This window comes from Haliotis asinina, chromosome 14 (genome assembly GCF_037392515.1).
Source record: "Haliotis asinina isolate JCU_RB_2024 chromosome 14, JCU_Hal_asi_v2, whole genome shotgun sequence".
In the NCBI taxonomy this organism is placed as follows: domain Eukaryota; kingdom Metazoa; phylum Mollusca; class Gastropoda; order Lepetellida; family Haliotidae; genus Haliotis; species Haliotis asinina.
Window position 1 is genome coordinate 40,344,159 of NC_090293.1, and position 23,371 is coordinate 40,367,529.

At 38.2% G+C, this 23,371-nt stretch overlaps 1 protein-coding gene across 1 annotated transcript in view; it reads right to left on the reverse strand.

Moving 5' to 3' along the window:
* The window catches only part of LOC137260790 (meiosis 1 arrest protein-like), a 72,011-nt gene extending 49,233 nt beyond the window's left edge, over window positions 1-22,778 (reverse strand). Inside the window, exons 1-6 of the mRNA XM_067798358.1 lie at window positions 22,563-22,778; window positions 21,984-22,141; window positions 21,660-21,839; window positions 13,866-13,979; window positions 13,274-13,409; window positions 11,884-11,979 (exon numbers count right to left, since the gene is read on the reverse strand). Of these exons, the coding sequence (XP_067654459.1) occupies window positions 11,884-11,979; window positions 13,274-13,409; window positions 13,866-13,979; window positions 21,660-21,839; window positions 21,984-22,141; window positions 22,563-22,608 (730 nt within the window). The 5' untranslated portion in view covers window positions 22,609-22,778. The remainder of the gene's footprint in view (window positions 1-11,883; window positions 11,980-13,273; window positions 13,410-13,865; window positions 13,980-21,659; window positions 21,840-21,983; window positions 22,142-22,562) is intronic.
* Between the last annotated feature and the right edge of the window lie 593 nt (window positions 22,779-23,371).

Sequence of the window (23,371 nt, forward strand, 5' to 3'; positions counted from 1 at the left end):
TCAAACGTTTTGAAGAATGATGGATTAGAGTGTCAAGCCTTCAGTAATTCAAGTATACTTATGTTTTATCTTGTTGTAATACTATTAACAAGCACACAGATAAAAACATAATCCTTAAAGTAGAATTTATATTTTATACAATCCTTGTGGCAGAATCATATCTTTATGTTTTATTTATTTGTGTAAATACGGTATCAGTCTTTAAACAGTTTGGTTGTGGTTTTATTGGAGTAGATTTTTTTATTGTATGTATGGTATTTGTATCTAGGTTGATTGCCCCAACCTGGACCTTGGCTCTTTTGTGTTCTAATGTTCACAACTCACATAGAGCAAGCTATTATTTGATCTCTGGTTAGTTTAAAGTTGTATGTTTCCTTTTTACTAACATCAGCACCACATACAGCCATACGAGAAGCACTTTTCATGGCATTTTTCCTTATTTGACGGTCGGCTAATTTCTGCTCTCCATTATTGTCTGGCTGCAACTTCTCTCTGTTTCAGATGGGACGTGCATCAAGAATATGATCTAAGGTCGGCACTACTTCATCACTTGTCTACAATATGCTTAAATATGTCTAGATACATGTGTTCCCTATCATGATTTATATTATGATAACTTGATGCTGGTGTTTCATGTCATAGTACATGACTGCATATATAATATTGTCATGAAATAACAATTCATACCAAAATTCAGTATTAATTGTAACCAGTCCAAGCAATACATTAGCATTCAAATATTAGGAAAATATATATACAGAATATTAGTTTCATCATGTATCAGAAAAAGCCTAGAGAAAGACACCAGTCAAAAGTAGTAAACCTCATCTCACAGACATTATATTGAAAAAGATATAAGTTATGACTATATAAGTTCATAGATGCTCCAGAGTTAAAATCCTAGCCTGAGGTGAACAGAATAAGACAAACCATTCACTAAGACAAGGGTTATGTCTAGACTGTTTAATAAACTTGCTTTGATGATGTAAACATGCCATCACCTACAGTAAAATAACATCGTGCAAACACCAGTTAAGGGTCATTAAGATCCAGCCCAGAGTAAGCAAGCAAGCATCAAGTAATTGTGCCAGCAAGATTAATGCCACTCAGAATAGGATTAAAAGATTAAGTACTTCCCCTGTCTGGTCACTGCAGTTGTTCTGGTAGGACACATCCCATTTTGTTTATCCTGCATTTCATTGGCTATCGTAGCTTACACCCACTTTTGTATCAGTCAAGAAATCATAATCTTTGTATTGTTTCAATTGTAGTTAAATACTCTCCACCTCCGTCTGTCCATCAGTAGGGTTTAGACTCCCAACACAGGTCAGCTATAGCCCTCAGCCCAGAGGGTTGTACAGACTCTTATGTTTATGTCCATTTGGAATTTATGCATTGGATATATTGTGACTGGTACCATTATCAGTAAATGACTGTTGTGTGTAATCAACTGTATTAGTATATAATTATGTGACATAACTTATTGAATATTCTTATTATCATGTTACAGAGTGAAACCAAAACAGATTATGTATTAATAAACTGTGGCTGCAAGTCACAACTCACACACCAGCATGTGTTGGTCATCACATGCTTATTATGCTTACCTTCTTTTTCTATATGAATGATAGTTGAACAATAAATCCCTTGCTGTTCCCTTGAAGGGGACATAACAGTTCACTCACCCACAAGATGCCTCCTTTAAACCCCTTTCCTGCCCAAACAGTCATTTGACTTGCCATGCTTGTCACTCTCTCTGCTGAATAAGCCCTTTCACTTGGGTTAGCTGGGAAACCTGAAGTGCCTCCTGTGGGGAGGATGGGAGGGCTTGACACCATGTGTCAGGATAAGTATAAAACATCAATTTTACTTTACAAATGACATGTTTTTCCTTATCCTGACTCATGCTTGTTATACTTTTAAAATCCAACAAAAACGGTGGTGGGTATTCATCAGTTGTCCTTTGATATGTACCCACAAATGGAAACAGCATAATGGCACTTCATGGATCCTGTTCTTCGGGTGTCAGCTCTGGGGTGAGACCACATCTTGTCATATCTTCTTTAAGACAAGTGAATCTTGTCATTTCATGTGGATTTTAGACATACTTCAGTATCTTCTTACTAGTTATCTAAAACAACTCATAGATTATGATAAGATCATTACCACAAATGAGTTGTGACTCCTTGAGTACAGCAAAGATCATCACCCTTATAGAGTCTTAATCACTCATGCTTGTCAGGTCTAGATGGTGCGCATGGACTCTCCACCAAAACTCACCATAGTGAAGGTTATCAACAAGGGTGAGATTTTCACCTCTGCGCTTTTGTGGAACTGTTAGTTATTGTGCTACAACGAGGAACCCAAACTGGTGAATGCCAGAGATGTCTTCATTGGCGATGTCTGTGAGGTAGTGGTTAGCAAACATTGTGTCCAATTTCCAAAAGCAGCCTTCAGTTATAGATGATATTGAGGAGCAGTTTCCATGCAGAGAGAATGTATCCCTGACATCCAAGCTGCTGAGGCTATGGCGAAGAGGAACAAAGTATTCTGGGTGAGTAGCCTGAAAGTAGTCTGCTCTAGTGGTTCGTAGACATCACTTGTGAGATGTTGTAGAACTTTGTTCAGATGCCAGAAGGGTGCACTGAATTTCTTCTGCTGGTCTTCCAGCTTGAACGAACGTCATAGAGCAAGTTGTTCTCGCACTTTGTTCAGCTTGATGCCCGTCTTCATCGTGACGACTGTAGTGACCGCTGCCAGGTATGTGGATAGTACTGAACCTTTCAAATACCTTGTATATCTAAGGAGACATAGATATTCTGCCACTTGGGGATGAGTTGCTTTCATTGCTGTGAAGCCTTTTTCCACTGATTACTGTGTAAATTATGTCGTTGTACAAGTTGTGAGTTGATCTGCATAGGGTTAGGGTTACAGTGCTTTCACTGCTCTGGCAGAGTACCGTCTTTTCTTCAAGCAAGTCTTGATAAAGTGCTAGTTGTGTAGCTGGAATGTCAGCAGGTTTCCGTGAATTTGCTTGGTGTGCGGATGCACATGCAGGTTTTGGCCTCTCCAGTAGTTTTAAGGATGAACTTCCGAGTTCTTGTATTACATCCGGAAACAAGACTCTGACCAGTTGGCTGTGGCCAAAATCAAATGCAGCAATCAGGTCTGCTTGATCTACAATACTACTTGAGGTGGTAGAACTGGAGGCGGGAACACATATGCTTTTTGTCCTTCTCATGACATTTTCATTGCTTGTTGCCCAGGCTTGAGTATCTGATACTAAAGTAATGTAAACAATACTACAAAAATGGTTTTTAGCGCTCATTCTATAATAATATAAATAGGAAAGTGTTTCATACCACATATCGCATATAAACCAAGCATTGCCTGTATTGAGCAACAGTTGTTTGGGAGACTGTTAACAGATAAGTCCTGGTTTACCATTAAAAAATCAGAAACCATAGAAAAAAATCATCAATGTACACGGTTGTATGAAACAGACCATAACATGACCCAGTCACAGAGACTTTCATGCATTGCATGGGAAGGGGTCATCTCATAAGGTAGTTGATCATTATACAAGAATACAGAACACCTTGCGCACGCACATAAATAATTTCAGGAGATGATAGTGTGAGTGCATGGTGAACTGTAACATAGCGTTATACTGCTGACAATGTATGTTATAGATAAGTGTAGCAGTGTCGAAATGTAATGCTTTGTTTAGTTTTGAATTACATGTATTTCCATTGTTTTGTGTTGTGCTGGTATATATTAAACTGACTTACAGATTAATGACAGGAAAAGAACTGATGTGTTCACTTATCATAGTGTGCAGGTCAAACTACATTATGGTGACGACTTCAGATGTAGAGTTGACCTGGAATGCTTGGTGTCATCATCAGTACTTGTGTCATCAGCTGAATCATCTTGCATTATCCATAATACACTGGGTTTGTCTAGGCAGGGCAACAGTTGGTGTTCAAACCAGTCCAAGAATACCTCACCAATGATTTCATGGTGATAATCCCCGTCTGTGTGCTTTGCCTCGAATACAAGATCACACCCACCTATCAAACCCTTGTCAGAACTGCCTGCGTGAAGGACGACCAGGCGCTTGCCCTTTCCTGATGGCAGTGCAGGTGCATCCGCGTTATCTTGACGGTAACCACATACGATCAGCTGAGTTGTTTTTGTTCACCCACATTTCGTCAAGATAAACACACTGAAAACCTTGGATTCGATATTCCTCAATGGACCTTCGACACAATGCCCACATAGGCACAATGGAATATATTTCTCTAAAGACATGTCTATCATCCATGCATTTCGTATATTTGAACCCCATTTCTACTAGTGCAATGGATAACATTGGACATGACACGTTTATGGTGTCTTTTATTGCCTCTTGTATTTTGGCACAGGTTGGTGGTATTTTCCGTTCATACAACTTCAGGACTGCTCGTCGAATAACACATTTATCAAAACTATCCAGCTTGTGTTTCCTACCTGGCTTATTATTGGTTATTGGTTTTGAGACAATCCCCACCGTAAATTTCCTTGCAACCCCATACACCCGGTTATATGACAAGCCCTGTGCACAATTGGCTCTACAGTACACCCTATCATAGCTAACAAATGATTTCCCTCTGTCTCTTTCTTAATGACGTTATGAACAAGCTATCCATGTTGCTGATGCAGGGGTTGCAGCATGTGATTGCAAAGTGCATACATCCGTATACAGGATTATTGTAATAGGCCAGTCGTGACCCTTATTCATGTACAAGTATCTTCATTATGAGTAGAGGGTCATAATCACTCATGCTAACCTGTTCAAGGCTTGAGTTGGACTCTCACCTATTATACTCTGCAGAGCATCTTGGTCTCAGCAAGTCACATGATAAAAGGGTGAGTGAAACTCGGCACCTTTGTGGAACCGTTAGTTGTTGTGGCCCAAATTGGTGAATGCCAGTGATGTCCTCCATGGAGATGTCCCGTAGGTAGTGGTTTGTCAAACACTGTATTTGATTTCCAAAAGCAACCCTCCATTATAGCAAATAACATGCAGTTTCCATGTAGAGGGACTGTTGACGCCAGAGCTCTCAGTTTGTGTGGACTGGACACTAGCGGAGACTTGAGTCCTGCTGGGCCCGTAGTACAACGGCTCTCATCCACACTGATATAGTGTTGTGGGATACTTCTGTAGGTGTCTCAGTAGATATTGGGATGAATACGCATTTGAAACGTTGTTGCCTTGTCTTAGTATGTTGTAGATATATTTTCAACCAGCCTGAGGGCTGCAGATAATGCTGGGATGTGGTACTGTCTGTCTGGTTGTCCAAGCAGTTGACTTTTGGCAATAAATCCCATCTCACTCCTAGATGTACAATCTCAAGATGACTGGAGTCGAACTGTGTGCAACTGAAGTCCAGAGCATGTATTTCTGACATCAGTGTCGCTGTTGCTAGAGCGAGTAGAAACAGCGTTTTCTGAGTCAATAATTCAAGCGATGTCCGGTCTAGTGGCTCGTAGACATCAATTGTGAGGTGCTGTAGTATTCCCCAGGCTGGGGCCTTAAATCTGCATTGTTGGTCTTCAAGCTTAAACAAGCATGTGAAGGCGAGTAGTTCAGGTACTTTAGTCAGTTTGATCCCCGTTTTCATGCTGATCACAGACCTGACTACTACCGAGTATGTCAAGAGTGTAGAACCACTGAGACCTCTGGTATGTCTTAGATGACATAAGTAGTCTGTTATTTGAGGATGTGTGGTCTTCATTGCAGTGAAGCCTTTCTTTCTGGTGTATGTTTCAAACCACATCCATTTATCATCATATAATGTGTAGGTAGATCTACGTAGAGATAGGGTGACTGCCTTCGGCACTCTAGTAGAATATCCTCAATGTTTCAAGCAGGCTTTGATAAAATCCATACATGAAGCTGGAATGATGTTGGGTTGCCATGTGCTTGTTTGGTGTGCAAATGGATGAGTAGGTTCTTCCACTCTGGCAGTTGCAGCGTTGGTTGTCCTAGATCTTCGATAAGTACTGTTGGTGTCCTAGTTCTGCGATGAGTACTGGGAAACAATCTCTCTTGAGCAGACCAAGTAGACATTGCCACTGTCAAAGTGGTAACAGAAAGAGTAGAGCATGTTCTGGCTTGAATTTTGGCCCACCGATTCTCTGGGACGACAATGCGGTTCAATGGAGTGATGAGTTGATTCCTGAGGAATTGAAGATCTGTCTGCAGCTCCAATTCCGATTTCAGTAGATTCACAAGTCAATCAAGTTGAGTTACCAGCCTGATGGTGAAGTCTAACTGTAGTCTCAGTTGACATGATGAGCTTGAATGCAGACATCCACGTAAAAGGCGCTGTGAAGTCCTCGTTGATATAGGTAGGTGACTACTGGCTTGGTGACCTCAGTAAATTGCCACAGGGCCGAAGATATTCCAAACGGTGGTACCGTCCACTGGTAGTGCTGACCGTTGAATAGGAAGCACAGTTATTTCCTGGAGTCCGGATGTATCAGGATGTGCCAGTAGGCATCTTGTAGATCGATGCTGGCTATATCAATGCTGGACAGATGAGATACCGCAGTTGTGGTAGATGGAGTATTCTGAAACATTCTGGTTTCAGTAGAAATCCTTGTTGAACTCCTTCATGTTGCAGATGAGTCGAGTTATTTTTGGGTACAAGAAAATTGGGGAGTAGAATATGGGTGTCAGTCAATCCAAGTGTAGTTGTCTGACTACACCTTTCCCTAGAAGAGATGATATGTTTGTCGCATTGATCCCTGGCATACACGAAGAGTGCTGGGTCTCCTGTAAGCGGTGGTGTTGTGGGATCTTTCAGCCACCTTGTAGAATGCTCATGATGTAATCATTGTTGAGAAGTACCCAAATTCTCCAGTAGCAATGTAGACGTCCAACCACTCATGAAGGTTGTATGGGAACAGCTGGGGATGGAAGGCACCAGTCGTTACAAACCTGATCTTCAGCGCTTTCCCCTTTAGCACACCTGGCAGAATGTCCTGTTCCATGGGACCGCAAAAAGCACTTGCCGTCGCAAGCATTGTACTTCTTGTCTCTTGCTCTCTGAACCCAGGAGAACTTTGATTTTCTGTAGTAACGCTAAGAAGTTTGCTTGAAGACAGTAGTCAAAGTGTCAATCAACTTTATCATCATTACTTCCCTGGAGTCCCATGTGACGGATTTACCAACGTCCACAATTCTGCCATCAAATAGAGATCTATACAAGCGTTTAGTAAAGCTGGCTCCCCAAGATGACTCTGATAGTAGACCCTGTCAGCATAGTATATTCAATCCCGCAGACATCGAGGCTAGATGCACTGAAATGAATTGTTGATCCTTCTTCTGGGTGATAAGTGCAGAGAGGATCATCCTTTCTTCTTCATTCTCTAGGTTCTTAACTTGAGATGAGAGCCTCATTTACAGCTCTGGAACAGGTGAGTCCATAGAAGGTACACCGAGTGGGGTTGTATCCAGCTGAGCCAGTCGCTAATCCTCCACCTTGTAGGATCTGTTGCAAGTCTCACTGACCTTGTATGATTCATCTACTTTACTTTCATAAAGGGCTCCTTATGATGAAGTGGGAATCGGCAAGCGCTGAAGGCCAGCATGTGTTGTCACTGATACTTAGTCGCCGCTTGAAAGGCTGTAGAAAAAATTTCCAGGATAGTAGATATTGGTACAACAGGTGGAAACATCAAAAAGTCTGTAACCTTGTTACTCATCATACAGGTATGAGCCTCATTGGAGTCTTTCAATGGGGAGACTAAGTCCAAACCGTTCATGATCCACGATGTAATCACTGAGTCTGAGAAGACTGAGGGCTTCCTCAGGTGACGGAGATCGATCATGTCCATCTCTGTCCTTCCACGAGTGGATGCAGAGTGTCATTGTGGTCCTCCTGTCTATGTGCATCCCTTGACTGACTACCATTCAGTGAGTGTCTTCGCTCTTTTCTATGTGAGTCCATATCTGTTAAAAAAAGCGTCTCCAACAAACAGGGGATGTAGCTGTAGCAAGATCTATGTGTGCCAGCACTCGATGAGTCGATGGAAGGAATATCATCCATACTGGGACGTGAGGATACATCTGATGGCAGTGATTTCTGAGAATGAAAGCATGCATACAATGATGGACCTATTGCAGCTGATGAATTGTCACGCAGGGTGACTGTAGTTGTAGCTTCTGATTGGCATTTCCATTCCTCTTGAAAACAGCGATCCATCAAGTTCATCATATGTGACCTGTAGCATGAAGAGGCAGTGTCCAGTGAGTAAGGTGCAAGTAGCGGCAGTTGATCCACAGAAGCATCTGACGTATTGAGTGTAGACGTCTGCGAAGATAGTAGACTCTCTGAAGCATGCAGCATAGTAGACGACCTAGAATGATGAATGTCAGCAGTTAAATACATGCGGTTACAAGCCGCAGAATCAACTGAATTAGACATGACTAGTGAGAGCCTATAAATATAAATATAGAATATAAATAGAATGCAAATTCTGAATCAGATAAATTCTTGCAAAGTTCACAGCGAACAGTGGAAGAACTAATAGGTTTGCATGAAGGACATATTACATGCGTATCAACCACCGACAGATGTAATTTACCCTGGGAAGACGATTTCATCAGCTTACACCAAGTCCAAGTTGACAAATAGAAATGTGTCCAAAACAAGAAAATTTATAAATTTTGCATAAAGACAAAAGTAATTACAATTCATAAACCAAATACGACCTAATTTAGATTACAGGACCGAAATTAAAGCAAAAAACTATCGCCATATTGGGACCCAAAGTGCCTCCAATCATCATCACTGGGCAATGAAGGAGAGAGTGGCAAGCATGGCTGTTCATGTCAACATGTTGGTGGGAAGGGGAGGGTCCAGATGGGAGTGTCCGCTTCAATTGGAAGTGAACTTAAGGGGATTTCAAGTATTCCTCTATCTTCGGATGGGGGGGAGGAGATAAGCGTAATAAGCATGAGTCACGATAAGGAAAAATAATACTCTTTTAAAATTTCATCAGTCATGTAAAAAAAAAAAGATAAACATTTTTTACCTTAAAGTAAAAAGCCTTATAATGCAAGATTCCGATAAGACTGCAACATTGGTTTAATAATAACCACGCAATCACTGAATACTCTCTTAATTCAACAATTATTCCTACAATTTACTACTTATTGTTTCATACTTATCAAAGAAATATGTAAGGTTTTAGTGTCTTTCATTGATATCTCAATAACTTTCGTATTGATCTTTAAATACTTAAAGAATGAATAACCATTGCATATGAATGACCTATGGTTAGTCTTGAGCGAAACACCAAATTCATTCTTTAAAAATGTGATTAAAAGTTACCAAAAAGCCTGCCAACAAGTCCACAGACAGGTCAAGTAACTCTGTTGCCAGAACCCTGCAGTGAGGTGAGGAGGGATTTTCTATTAGTTATATATAAAATGTGTAACAAGCTCGTCAATATGCTGACTTCCTACCTCAACAAAGACATGCCGAGTCATTGTCTCTGGTGTTGGGTGATGGTGTCACCATATATGTATTAAATCGGGTGGTTTGACACGTATCTCCCTTCCAAGATAGATGCTAAGTAGATATGTTTTCATTGAATAAAAAAAATTGAAATCGCTTACTAGTTGTAGTAAACGATTGATGAACAAAAGGATTTTGTATGACGCAACTTGTTACATAGCGATTTCTTCCTCGGAAGCGAAGTTGTGGTTGAAGTGACAATAATATTTACACCCACCTTGCTTCCAAGAGTGAAATTGCTATATTATAAGCAATGTCATGCAAAATCCTATTGTCCATCGATCAAATACATTATTTTACTACCAGTACAAAGTAGTTTAGATATTGTAACTCGGTGAAAATAATCCTAAATATCATTTATACTTAGACTGGCAGATGTTCATGCCAAGGCGCCACCATTTTTAAAATCGTGGCTTCACGGTCTAGTCAGTTTGAGAATCAGATTAAGGTTTGTTTTATCAAGTTAAAAGATCAAAACTACTTCCTACACGTAGTTATATATATTTTTGAATCATGACCAAAAAGATTTTGCATAACATCGTTTGTAACAGAACTACAAGAACGATTTATAAACATTCTGACAAGCGATTTTGACAGAATCGTCTAAGCAAACATGTTGTATCTTGGAAAACAAACAAAGCAGGTGACAAGATTAAATGGCAGTAGATTGTTATAACATAGAGCTTTAATTTTTCAAAACAACTAACAAGATAATCTATGCTCAGAAATATAGATAAGAAACCACAGCAACCCACATAGGTATACCTTATATTATGTCACGGAGGCGCGCCCCTCTGATTGACTGAAATTTCGTTTCCGGGAGAAAATTGTGCACTTTTGTTAAAATGGTCGATTCAATGTCATTGAATGTCGAAATGAGTAGTTTTAATGACAGAGTTTCATATATAAAAATGTTAATAAATGACTGATGCATTTGTACACCCTTTAGTAAATGTGATCTTTAAAGACTTTGTGAACTTGCTTGGTGTTGTAGGTGAATTCTCCAAGTTTGTTGTGAACATGTATTCATGTATAACCAAGATATTTAGAATTGAAAAACTTAAACATTTCACAAATATTTAAGGAAAACTTGAAGCCAAGTTGGGAAGGGACTTCATTATCTGCTTGAGTAAAAGCTGATTCTGGATTATCTTCATCCTTCAAATGTAATATTGGCCACCTGTCAAAGATGTATACCTGAGATCCAAAAGCCATCATTTTGATTAATCAGCTTGCTACAGTGTTAAAGAAAGAAGGTGAGATGTTTCTGCATATCGTCATATTTCTGATGTGCTTTGATCATGTTTGGCCAGTGTCTCTCATCAGTATTTGACAATGCTTTACAGCTTCAAGAGTTACTGTTTTGGATATATTTTTTTTGCAAAAATCATAAAGAAAAAAATCTTTACTCTAGTGTGGGTCAAGCTGCCCTTCGGCAGTGCTTGGCAGACAGGATCCAAGTAATGATACTATCATTCGCTGCACGGAAACACTGGGCAGAAGAATTATTGTTTCCTGCTGCAGTTAGCGGGCAACAATGCCAACACCCAACCAGTGTTTGACGACTGACCCAGTCTGCAACAGGCCCATCATACCAAATCTAAATGAGCTAACATAACAGCAATGAGAACGATACATATAAAACAACTTAATACAAGTATGCACAATGTTGTTCAGTGTGGAAAAGACGCAACCTACTTAAGAGTTTTTCCCAGCGGAAAGATGTGACATCAAGTGTGATAAAACATGACATCATGGTGGTGCTAGATGGTGATGCTGTGGGAACAAATGATGTATGGCTGCTATTGTTGGACTTTTACTGTTTGGTGGGGTAAGGAGGCAGGGGAGTATTTGTAAACAAAACTTATGTTACTGTTGCTAGTAGTCACTGCCTGGGGCACCTTAAACCAATTAGGCTAAAAAATGCCACGAGAAACATTTTTTTAATACATAATTCATGCTGTTTCATAAATGGTCTTTCCTTTGCTTCTAATTTCTCACAGTTGCTAATTAGTGTTTGTATTTCAATATCCAAATAAAGACCATGTGGAGAAACATTTGATGCTATATATTTAAGCGTTACATTGCCTCTGTTCTATAGACAATTCTGATCAGTGTCCTCACCAAGAATTATGCTTGCAAGATAAAGATTAATGCTATTATTGTCCTTGGAAAAGACATTTTGTGAGTGGTTGTGACAAAAATAGCAACTACATTTTTACAAAAGAAATATTTTTAAAGGTGTGAAGCAGTCATAAAATCATGAGAGGTCCAAGTCTGTACATTGAACTACTAGTGAAGTTGTCCTAACCTGAGTTCTTGGATGGCAGCACAATGTGGAGGTGTTCACTGTCACTGCCACAATCCATCAGCCAACCATGGAAGAAATTCTGCAGACTCACACGATCTCAGAAAAATTAAATGACAAAGGTGACAAAACATTTCTCATTGACGTATCAATTCTTGATTCTTGATTACATAAGCTTGAAAACGAAAAAATGAAATAATATCAATAAATAGCAGATAAATACAGGACCACTTTAGCACAGCCCTAAAAATGAGTACTAATTAATCCACAAGCACTAAGGAACCAACCATTCAGTACTCCAGAGCTGGAGGTCCTGGGACTTTCGTCCCTGGAAGTAAGGTGTACAAAAGATGGGATGATGAAAAAACTATTGGCCTACATAATACATTTCAAAAATACTTCTTAAAACAATGTTACAGACATTTTGTTTTTATGAACTGCATGATTTATTTCAAGATGGACAATCTCTTTCTTTGGCAAATTTGAGCCACCTAAAAATTAGAAGTACATAGGCTTGTCTGGATTGCTAGCACAAAGCATGGGGAAGTGGCACTGAACATTAACATTGTCCTTGCATTGACTAGGTTTATCTGAACTTGCACTAACCACATTCCTCTGGAACACTTGCACTAACTGCATTCCTCTGGAACACTAGCACTAACTGCAGTCATCTAGAACACTATCACTAACTAGGTTCATCTGGAACATCAGCACTAACCAGGTTTATCTGGAACGTTAGCACTAACCAGGTTCATCTGGAACATTAGCACTAACCAGGTTCATCTGAACACTAGCACTTACAATACAGGTCAATCTGGACATTAACACAAAGTCAATAAGTGGATTCATCAGGAACACAAGCACTAAGAATGGTTGTTTTGAACACTAGCACATGTGAAGGTCATCTGCGGCACTAGCACTATGTGTGGTTCACATGAATGAAATGTATTGATAATCTGCAAGACTTACATTAATTTCAGTTGTTTAGAACATGAGCATGTGCAGTGACAATCTGGAACACAAGCTCCTTTATGGGTAATCTGGAAGTATTTGGCTGTGTCATGTTGAACGCTACCACCAAGCAGGGTCATACCAAATAGTATACTGGACAAAATAACCTAGGGATATTGGTATTTTTATGAATGATATTTTATCAGTGTGTCAATGAATAAATACATCATTATTCATAATTTCAATATTTACAAATGTCCCTATTTTTGTCCAGTATATTTCAGAATTAAGGGTCTTAAAGGCTCCTTGACATTAACTGCTTCAGTAAATATATATGAGGATGCTCTTAATCAATGAATTTATTTCATTTAGTTGAGGAGGACCCTTGACATTCATGCTTAACTTTGAACACCATCAAAATCACTCCACTGAGCAAAAGTACCTGCATCAAGGGTTAGAGTATCCACCAATCCTGAGATCATGCTGGTGGAGGATATACTACTTCCTTGACTGGACACATCCAGCACACCATCCTCACTGCCATACAGCTGGGGGGTCAATGTCACACACAGAATACGCTAGGAAGCAGGAAATAATCTTCATAGATAATCTGGCAAAATTGTTTTTTCTTACATAATAAAAACTTGGCCAACTTCTCTGTATCTTTTAGGTAGATTCAGAAACATGGGTTGTATTTGGGCATTAACTTGTATATGAATGGTAATAGAAAACATGATCTTCTGGGATTCATTATGCCTTGAGGCTGAACAATTCATGGAACAATAAGAAGAGACATTGTCACTCCCAGCAGTTTATTTTATATTTGTTTCAACTGATAGTGACTGGTCAATGATTAGTTTCATTCTGTTTTCACGAATGGAGCTGGTCATAAACTATGTGACAACTGATCTTTAAATTATGAGCTCCTTTAAATCATTTAATAGTCTGAAAAGGTCACAGTTTCAAGCCATGAAAAGGTGACAGTTTCAAGCCATACTGCCTAGACTAAAGCACTCAGTCTGATTTGAAATTACCTTGAGGTGTTGAATATGTACAGTGTCAGCAACAGCTTCAATCTGCCTGGATACAAACTCTCCACTACGACAGCCAAGAATAATCACCTCCAACTGATTCATTGACAGGCCTGGCTAAAAATGAACATGTTAGTAATAATCAGGGATTAAGTCTAAGGACAACTGTTAATGCCCCATGATATCAAAAAGGATATTTTGAAGAGATTTTCTACTGTATGGTTTTCCTTATTAATATTCAGTACTTGCTACTGTTATCCATGGCTTGATGTGCAAAATGATATTGATATCAAACCTATGGAGGCAACTGACACATGTTGTATTTTGGATGACAGTATTTTAATATTGTGAATCCCATTTAATCCAGACAGCTCAAATTGAAGGGAAAAAAAATATTTTGTTTCAAAATATAACGTCCTACGTACAATTACATTCTTATATAGTTCATCAATTTTTTGTATAGCAGTAAGGCATAAAGGGCACAGGACTAAGAAAGCTGCCATCAATAGTATACTTCATTTTCCATTATCAAAACTATTCATAAACCAAATATCGTGTCATCAATTTATCAAAACTTCACAAATATCTGCAAAACACTGTCACAAAGCAAACATCATGTCTATGTTGCAAACAAACCAACAATAATTTAATCAACTGACAGAAAACAGGGATGAGACTCACCTCAGACAAGTTCACAGTTACAAGTTTGAGTTATGTCATTCAAAAACCTAACCTACTTTGATTATTATTTGCTACTGCATATGATATTGTTTGTTGATTAATTAATGCCACACTCAGCAATATCTAAGCTATCTGGTGGTAGTGTTTAATTAAGTTTAAACTGGACAATCCAGTGATTAACAACATGAGCATTGATCAACACAAATGGGAGACAATGATATGTCAAGCAAGTCAGAAAGTCTGGCCACCTAATCCTGTTCGTATGTATGACAAGCAGAGGTTGCTAAAGACCAATTCTAACCTGGATTTTCACAGGTGCAAAAACATATATTAAATAATACTATCTTAAGTAAATGATTACCTTTCAAATATCTTGTTTAGATACAGTTACAAGGCACTTACATTTACTTTCATCAAGTCAACAGAAATGGAGTCTCCCCAAATCACAAAGTGTGTCCCAGTTGCCTTAGTTGATGTAAACTGCTGTGCATCCTTTGTGCACCCCAGGAAAAACCTGTGATTGTGGGTTTCAGTCCATGTTGTAGGGACTGAACCAGTTTATCAGTATTTACCAGTTCAGACATGAAAACGATACCTATTGCAATACGCTGATAAAAAACTGGTATTTTGACATGAATTTGGAAAACTTCATCACAATCAGAAATCTTGGGATATTTCTGTTTTTTAAATTGTTCTCATGTTTCATTTGTGCTACATATTATTTCCATTTTCATTTTGTCATAACTAAAAGTATTTATTAAATTTAATCAGACTTATCTGATTTTCTGATTGGTTAAGCGCTCTTCTATCATTTTCAATGTAATCCACTTACAAGTGAGGTACACTGCAATGTACCCCGCTGCCAATGGCAACTCATTCGGTACTTTGTGGTAGTACTTCTTTATCTCAAAAAACATTGAATCACGAATGAGGCATGAAAATGTTGTGAAAATGCAAATCAATGGAAGGGAGATAACACTAAATTGTTGGCTACAAAAAAATTAGCCTTGCATGCCAATGAATAAATTTTGACAAAATGTTCGAATGTAGTCCCTGTGAATATTAAGCAGGGGAATTACACCGCAGCGATTTAACTAAGACAATACCTACCGGAAAAACAGCAAGATACAAGATTTGATTCATTTGATTCACACAAACTGGCTGGAGTGTAGATCTGATACTTCAAACAATTCAAAATTAACATTGAGGTGTTCAGTAAGATAAGTACGTTGTTCTCTGGGCCTTCTGGGTCCAAGGGTTGATGTACCCTTGATGTTTGTGTCTGTTCCCCGAGGCCGCATCAAGGGTACATCAACCCATGCCCTCCTCGTGAACAACTTATAATAGAAATTCTCTACCCATCCCTACCAGATTCACCCCAATTATGTTTCAAGGTTTGTCCACACTGGAATATTTCAAGTAAGTGGTCACTTCAATCTTTAGTTATGCATTAACCCCCTGGATGCCAAGTTTTTTTTTCGTAAGGTTTGAAAAGTGAACGTTGTGCGAGATTTGGACTCGCGTGGTCCTGGATCTGCGTACGGCTATAAAATTGCACAGAAATGTAGAATATTTAATTTCCCATCCGTTGGTATAAACATAACTGCGGCTACCTCAGGGGTTTGAGAAATAGACACTTCTAAAAGTTGTCCAAAACGTTTGTGTGAGTTGAAAGGGTCTCTGTTTTTTATCGTGCACCAATAAAAGTACTCTGCAACAATTTTTTTAATTTGGCATCTTTACGGAATGTGTGAGCGAAGAAAATACAGCGTGATATCTGAACGACATAAGTGTATATGAAATGGATGTATGTGCTATCGCATAACGTCACACTCACAAAATCAAAAATGACCTGCAATAAATGGCAAAAATCGATTTTCTTCTATGACATCAAACGTCGACAGAGAGGTCATGCACGTATAAAGATAAGGGGGCGTAACTCTGCTATGGTTTACATTAGTTCAATGTAACTCAGATCACATGGAGAGAATTTGCTGTGGATACGGACTGTATATTTTCATGATGTTTTGTTCACACTGATCCAAACTATTCCAATACAAAGTTCCCCAATGTGAGAGGATACCTTTTGGTAGTTTCACAATTTGACAGAAAAGATGCCAATGTACTACATCAAAAAGCAGATAATAGCGATTTGGATGTCTCTATCCGATACATAATTTAGTTCTTAGATTCCCATATTCTCCTGTTTGTGTAGATGTATTTTGATTAATTTTGCATCATTATTAACGGAGTAACAGCCACATTTTCAAATGTAATGAAAAAACTGAAAATAATGCGACATTTTAGTTGACGTCACAGCATGTTTTGTGCATTTTGTGACGTCGGAAAAAGACGAGTCTGGTCGCTAATTAGTATATATCTAACCTAATTTCTACTCAATGTGTAAAAGATCTCGGCTTCTGTGTCAGAATTCAACACTTTCTAGCGAAAATATAAAATGAGTGGTTATACCACTGAAATAGTGTCCTGAATATATCAAGAATTGCACAGTTTTACTACATATCTTATTGTGAGCAACACGCGCACCTGTCCAGCATCAGTTTTGCGTAAATGACAATTTCACAACACCTGAATATTCATTGAATATTCATTTAGGAAAAATACTTTTCTTCTTATGATTATGAAATTATTTCACTTCATAAGTATGCAATGAAAGGTACAAAGAGATCGCTTTTTCAGAACAGAAGTATTAGAATATGGACGTAAAGCTTGTCCAAATTAAGACATGACCTGGTTCATATATTTTTAACAATTTTAGTAGAAATATTGTTTGAGTCAGATATTGTGCCATCAGATATATTTTAATGGAATTTGAATTGACTTTATTATCGAAAAGAAATGATAATGAATCATAAAACGTTTTTGAGAAACTCGCACCTGGTCAATCAATATTCATAATTGTTTTGTCTACAAAAACGATACAAACCAATACAATGAACATGACAATTCCTTTAAATATGTGTGCCTCTACATTTCATAAAATGTACAAATCATTTTCATTAATATTATCAGTTTTACTTATAAGTTGGGATTAAATCGCTGTTTATTAACCTGTTCATATGAAACTGCAATATTTGTCCCAACGTACTGAATATTGTACATCACGGGAACTAAAGCACATGTTGCAGTAATGGCTACGTGCGATCTTCCAACACTTGTGCAGAGGCTTAAAGGGGCACTGATGCGGAGCAATTTCCGTGGACTGGTGTAAACTTTTGTTATTGTTTTTCTCCCGTGAGTACCCGGATGATATCCCAGAATTCGTGACTGGTTCGTGACCTCTGCTGCGCAGTCCGTAAGCGCATTTGATAGTTTAATTATAGACAGATCAACTTAGGTGAAGTCATTTTTACTTCATTACAAATGTATTATGAAAACAAATGAAACATTTGAAGGTTAATCATCTGCCAGTGGTAGAAATGGTAAAAAACAATTAGGACGGAAAAATAACGAAGCCAATGTACGTCTCTATATTTTGTCTCACAACCCTAATTAGTTTATTGTCATATTTATATGATTCTGAAAATTAATAAAAGAACACGCGATCTGCTTATACTTATAGTAAATTTCTAACATAACAGCAACATTTATACATTGTATAGATTGTCAATGTGGATCCTATTTCACACACATACACGATCTAGTGTGTGTTTTCTGTCATACAGATTCTGCTGAATGCTACAACAAATAGATTAAATGCAACATATGTCATATTTGGGATTTCACTTTCTTAGTAAAGTACAAATTCTAGTACTTTTTTTTCGGTTGAGTCCCATCCGGGATTCAAACCCGCACCCTCAGAGTCAGGCACCTAATCGCCAGCACACAAAGTCAGCCGCCTAGCCCGCTCAGCCACCGCAGTCTAGACTACCAGTTGTCCGACTTTTGGAAGTCGCGGTGGCTGAGCGGGCTAGGCGGCTGACTTTGTGTGCTGGCGATTAGGTGCCTGACTCTGAGGGTGCGGGTTCGAATCCCGGATGGGACTCAACCGAAAAAAAAAGTACTAGAATTTGTACTTTACTAAGAAAGTGAAATCCCAAATATGACATATGTTGCATTTGACCACTTTCTAAATGGTATCGTGTAATCAAATAGATTAAAACAAAATGCAAATAATGAATGTAAAATAGACTAATTTTATAGCAACAATGTCAGGCTATTACCTTGTTCAGGAATGTATCCATCAATATCCACGTAAAAGAAATTGTATTCCATTCATCTGCAGCTGGTAAATAATCCTGCTCTGTGTCGCGTGTCTTACAACTGTCTAATTTGCGAAAAAGTAACACATCGTTTCACGTCTTTCGTTGGTGAAAACCAGATAAACATCTCATTGGTCTCCCAAGATAGCACACCCGGCAACTAATTGTATGATGTCCACTATTCTAAGTAATTTAGTTAACCAATAATGAGCAATCAATCAATCAACGCAAGGGTGGTTAATTCTTTGAAGGGTGGATGTCGTTTTTGCACTCACACTTTACGACAGGGTGTAGTCATCTACACACACTGCCTTTTGACAAATCTGCCAGAAGATAAAAGTAATTAATCAATCAGTGTGTTATCGGTTAATCCTTTGATCGATGTTTGTTTTTGTAACTCAGCTGATAAACCCTCTTGCATCACTTACATGCACATATTACATAACATACAATACATTTGCCATTACAGACCTTAATTTATAATGTTGAGTATTTACTCCAGACAGGAGAAATGCCAAATGGGAACCTTTGTTGAGTAACCAAAGTGGTGTTACTACTAATTATACCTGTTATGAATTCATTAATTGACCATCCAGAGAATGATGACAAATAACACGTGTAGGTTTACACCATCAAACGCGAGTTACAGCAAGGAAGATGTAATCTCTGTGTCGCATGCAGCCTGAAAACACTTATGGCCCGAAAGTGTTTTGAGGATACCAACAGAATTTCTTTACATAAGGAATACATACAGGCATTTGCTGTGTACTTGGGTAAATAGGTGAAATAAGGGTTTTTTTACGTTAGAAAATTTTCAGATTTCTCTACCGAAGGAAAAGTCATCGTTTATTGTTTACGAATTCAAATAAATCAACTGTGTGTTTTTATTATCATAAATAATAAACCATTGTAGCTACAATAGCTACCAAATTTTTACGTATGATATTTGCTATCACAGCTGAACCAACACTCAAAATTACTTAAATATAAAGCTTTGCAATCTTCCGGAGGGAAACAAATGGCTTGCTACGTGCCTGTAGACATCATATTTTCATGTAACATGATTAAATATCGAGGTTAAAAACACAGAAATAGGATCAAATTGAGTAACTATACCACCCAAGCATCCGAAACAAACTACACTGCTGGGATATTTCGTTACGATCAGACAAGGAATACCATGGATATTTTTAAATAATGGCATATGATGGGCATCCGGCCTCCTGACTCTTTTGGGTGAAGAAATTCTGCTAATATGGACAGGAGCCCAGTTCCTTTGTCCGTCACGGTCGAAGGAGCGGGCGCTGACCAATTTGCAGTTTGATTTCGTAATTAGACTGTTGGCGAGAAACATCATTGGCTGCACATCAGTGCCCCTTTAAAATGTGGTACAGTACACTTACTGAGTCAATTTCCCATGTAAATATTAGTCAAACAAGAAAAAGCTTTCAAAGAATAAAAACACATACCTTATATCCACATATGATATGATGTTGAACATGGATATATGTAGATACTGAAATCAGTTTCATGAAAAAACATCTGAACGATATGCAAAATATACATCACAATACTAAAAGTGCAATCGGAATGGTATGGGAATTGTGTTTATTCTTGTTCAACTGACCTTCACCTCAAAGAATTTGCCTAATATGTGCAACAATGTTGACGTGTGACATCACTACCGATGACCGATTTCTTTCAAAATGATTGCTTCACTGAGAAGGGTACAGAGGATTTTGCGAGGACTTTTTCCTTGATTCAGGGATCTTTTGAACATAAATGTAAGATGTAAGTAATCAGAATTATTCTGATTATCAGTGTTTTGTTATATGTTATTATCGTTTACATTGTAAATGACGGAAGAAGCCAGAAATGCCGATAAGTACCGTTGTCGTTCTGCGTGACTTTTGCGTCAGTCATGGCGTCACGCTGCACTAAAAGTTTGACAGTTTCTTATGAATTACCAAATGATTTCATTGTATCTGTATTTAATTTGCTATTTCTTGCTACGATACTCTTCCCCTGAATATACTAAGCATATTGAGCCATTGTAAGCAATTATTAGACGTCTGGATGTTGGAAAATTTCCAAAAATGCTACACAGTGTAAACTTGGAATTTTTCTTTGTTTACATTTCAGTCAAGCGCTGTCTTTTGAGCACAGCTTTCGTTTTCATACAAAGTATATTTTGTTTCGTTTTGACTAGACAGTTGGTATTGGTGACAAAGACCACTTGTAATTTAATTCTAAGATGCTTGGGGAATTCAAAGATGCATTTGTCGCAGCTAACTATGAAGTATACATGATGTAAAAGGCGTCTCAATACCGGCCTTCTCGAAAAGTGATTTTGTAAACACTATCCAATATGGTGGAAAGCGCACTTCGGCGTTCGTGTACGTGTATTTTCGAAAACATCCCAACCAATTCTGGGTACATTGGTGACGTTTCAGAATTATCATTACTGGTTACATGAAAACTTGATATCAGTGATCATTAATATGCTATTTTTGAAATTCATTACTCCCAGTAATTATCTGATTTTCACATTTCAAAACACACTGCAAATAACGCTGTGAATCTCGATTTTGTACAGTTTGAAAGTTGACGACATTTACGATGAAGCCTATTTTGAAAGGCAATTTTAAGCACTTTAGCTTGGTCTGAGGTCATAGTGGATGGTATCAAGAAACTGGGAATTTTCCGCAGAATTCAAAACTGTGAAGTATTTATATGTGCGTGGTATATTTAGAACTTTATTGGACTTCCAAGTGAGGTATGTAGAAGAAGGACATATATGTCCCTGTGGCATCAAGGGGGTTAACCTGACACTTTCATACTGTTACCCCCTCACTCACTCATACTATACTCATACTGCATTTGTGTTGATTACCTGAGTGAATGTACACATTTGTCTCCTGAACTCCTCTGCAGCCTGTTGAACAGCCTGGGGTATACAAGTGATGTGCCTTGGCAGACAAGTACCCACTTCTGATACAGCTGCTCTGATTGCCCTTAGAGCATTCTGTATGTGTGAGAGGTTACCCTTCAAACTGGACAACGGCAACAACAGCTGTAAAGTTAAAATCAAATTGTGTTCTGTTAATCAGAAGTTAATATTCACAATATGCAAAACATATAACAAAAGGATTGCCAAAACTGGATTTAATTTAAAAGTACAACTTTTACAACCACCTCATTAAAAGCAATGTCTGACCTCTGGTTGAGCTGTCAACAAGAAGATGCTGACCATTGGGATACGTGAAGGTCCTGCCAGACTACAGGCAACAGCAAACATGTTCTCAAGACCTTCACAGAATACGTCACAGACATGCTGGTCAAATGGAGGTGTTATATCTACCAATATGGATCGAGCTGAAAAAAAGTACCACGTGAATTCAATAGCATTTTCATCAAAGTATTTATCCCCGTAGACCTCTAATACATTGTGAAAAGGAAAACAGGTTGTGATAAACTGATAGTTACAACACACGGATAATCACGGTCTGCACTGGTTTTGGTCTGGAATCAATAATGAACTATAATTCAAAGAAAATTTTCGAACCATAATAGACATCTGTTCATAAAAGAACCAGATAACCTGCAAACGTGCAATCAGCCAAGTTACGAAGCATCCCGGGCCATTCATTATCGCTTTGGCCAAGTTGAAATTGCCTCTTACGACAAGTAGAGGTTGCTGAGGATCAGTATTCGTACTCGGAATCCACACGAGTTAAGAGAATTGAGATTATTAACAAAATAAACTGCGGACTGCAGTGACATTGACCCTGCCTACCCGGTTGTCTTCCAAGGTGTCTTTTGTTTGTCTCATCTGATGCCATCTTTGATATATTTCCTTACTAGAAATGTTCCGAAGTGTGTAAAAACGTTAGATCATGAGATTTTCAAACGGTGATTATCCCCGGATACGCCCCAACGCTCTTCGATAGTTTGAAAATTGCGAAGATGTAACTTTCGTGTTTCCAAAGCAGACGAAACTTCAAATCGAGGCTACCGGAAACAGGTGCTAGTTCCGACCACGCTCCAAAATTATTAGCATCTTTTATCTTGAAACTACAACTTAAATTTGTTGAATATTCAAGGTAACCAGTGTAGCCAATATGGTGGAAGCGAAGCATCATCCTAAAGCAACCTGGAATATGGCTAAGCGCCACAGTTAAGCGCCACTTGTAATAAACTGTATCTCACAATTCGGACATACATTGGCATTAACTCATTATCTAAGAAACACGTCGTAAAAAAAATGTAAAAATCATATTTAGTATTTGTTTTAGTTAAATATTTTGAACTATATGCATTAATTTCGTCCTTTTAAAGGAGTCATTCAGTACTCAAAGTAACAGGGAGTAATCAAAGTCGTAGGGTTTAATTAACACTGAAACACGTGTATTGTGCTGAAGACAAGAAAAACCTTGATATCAATGTTTTATTGTCCAAATATTTCTTCAATATTCTGCAGAATATAGTGACAAAATATCATTATCATAGGGTACAATTTCAGCAACACTGTACATTTTGTACATAATTACAGATGTCTCATACTTCAGTGAGTAGTATATACAATGGGGATTTTAAAACACTTTC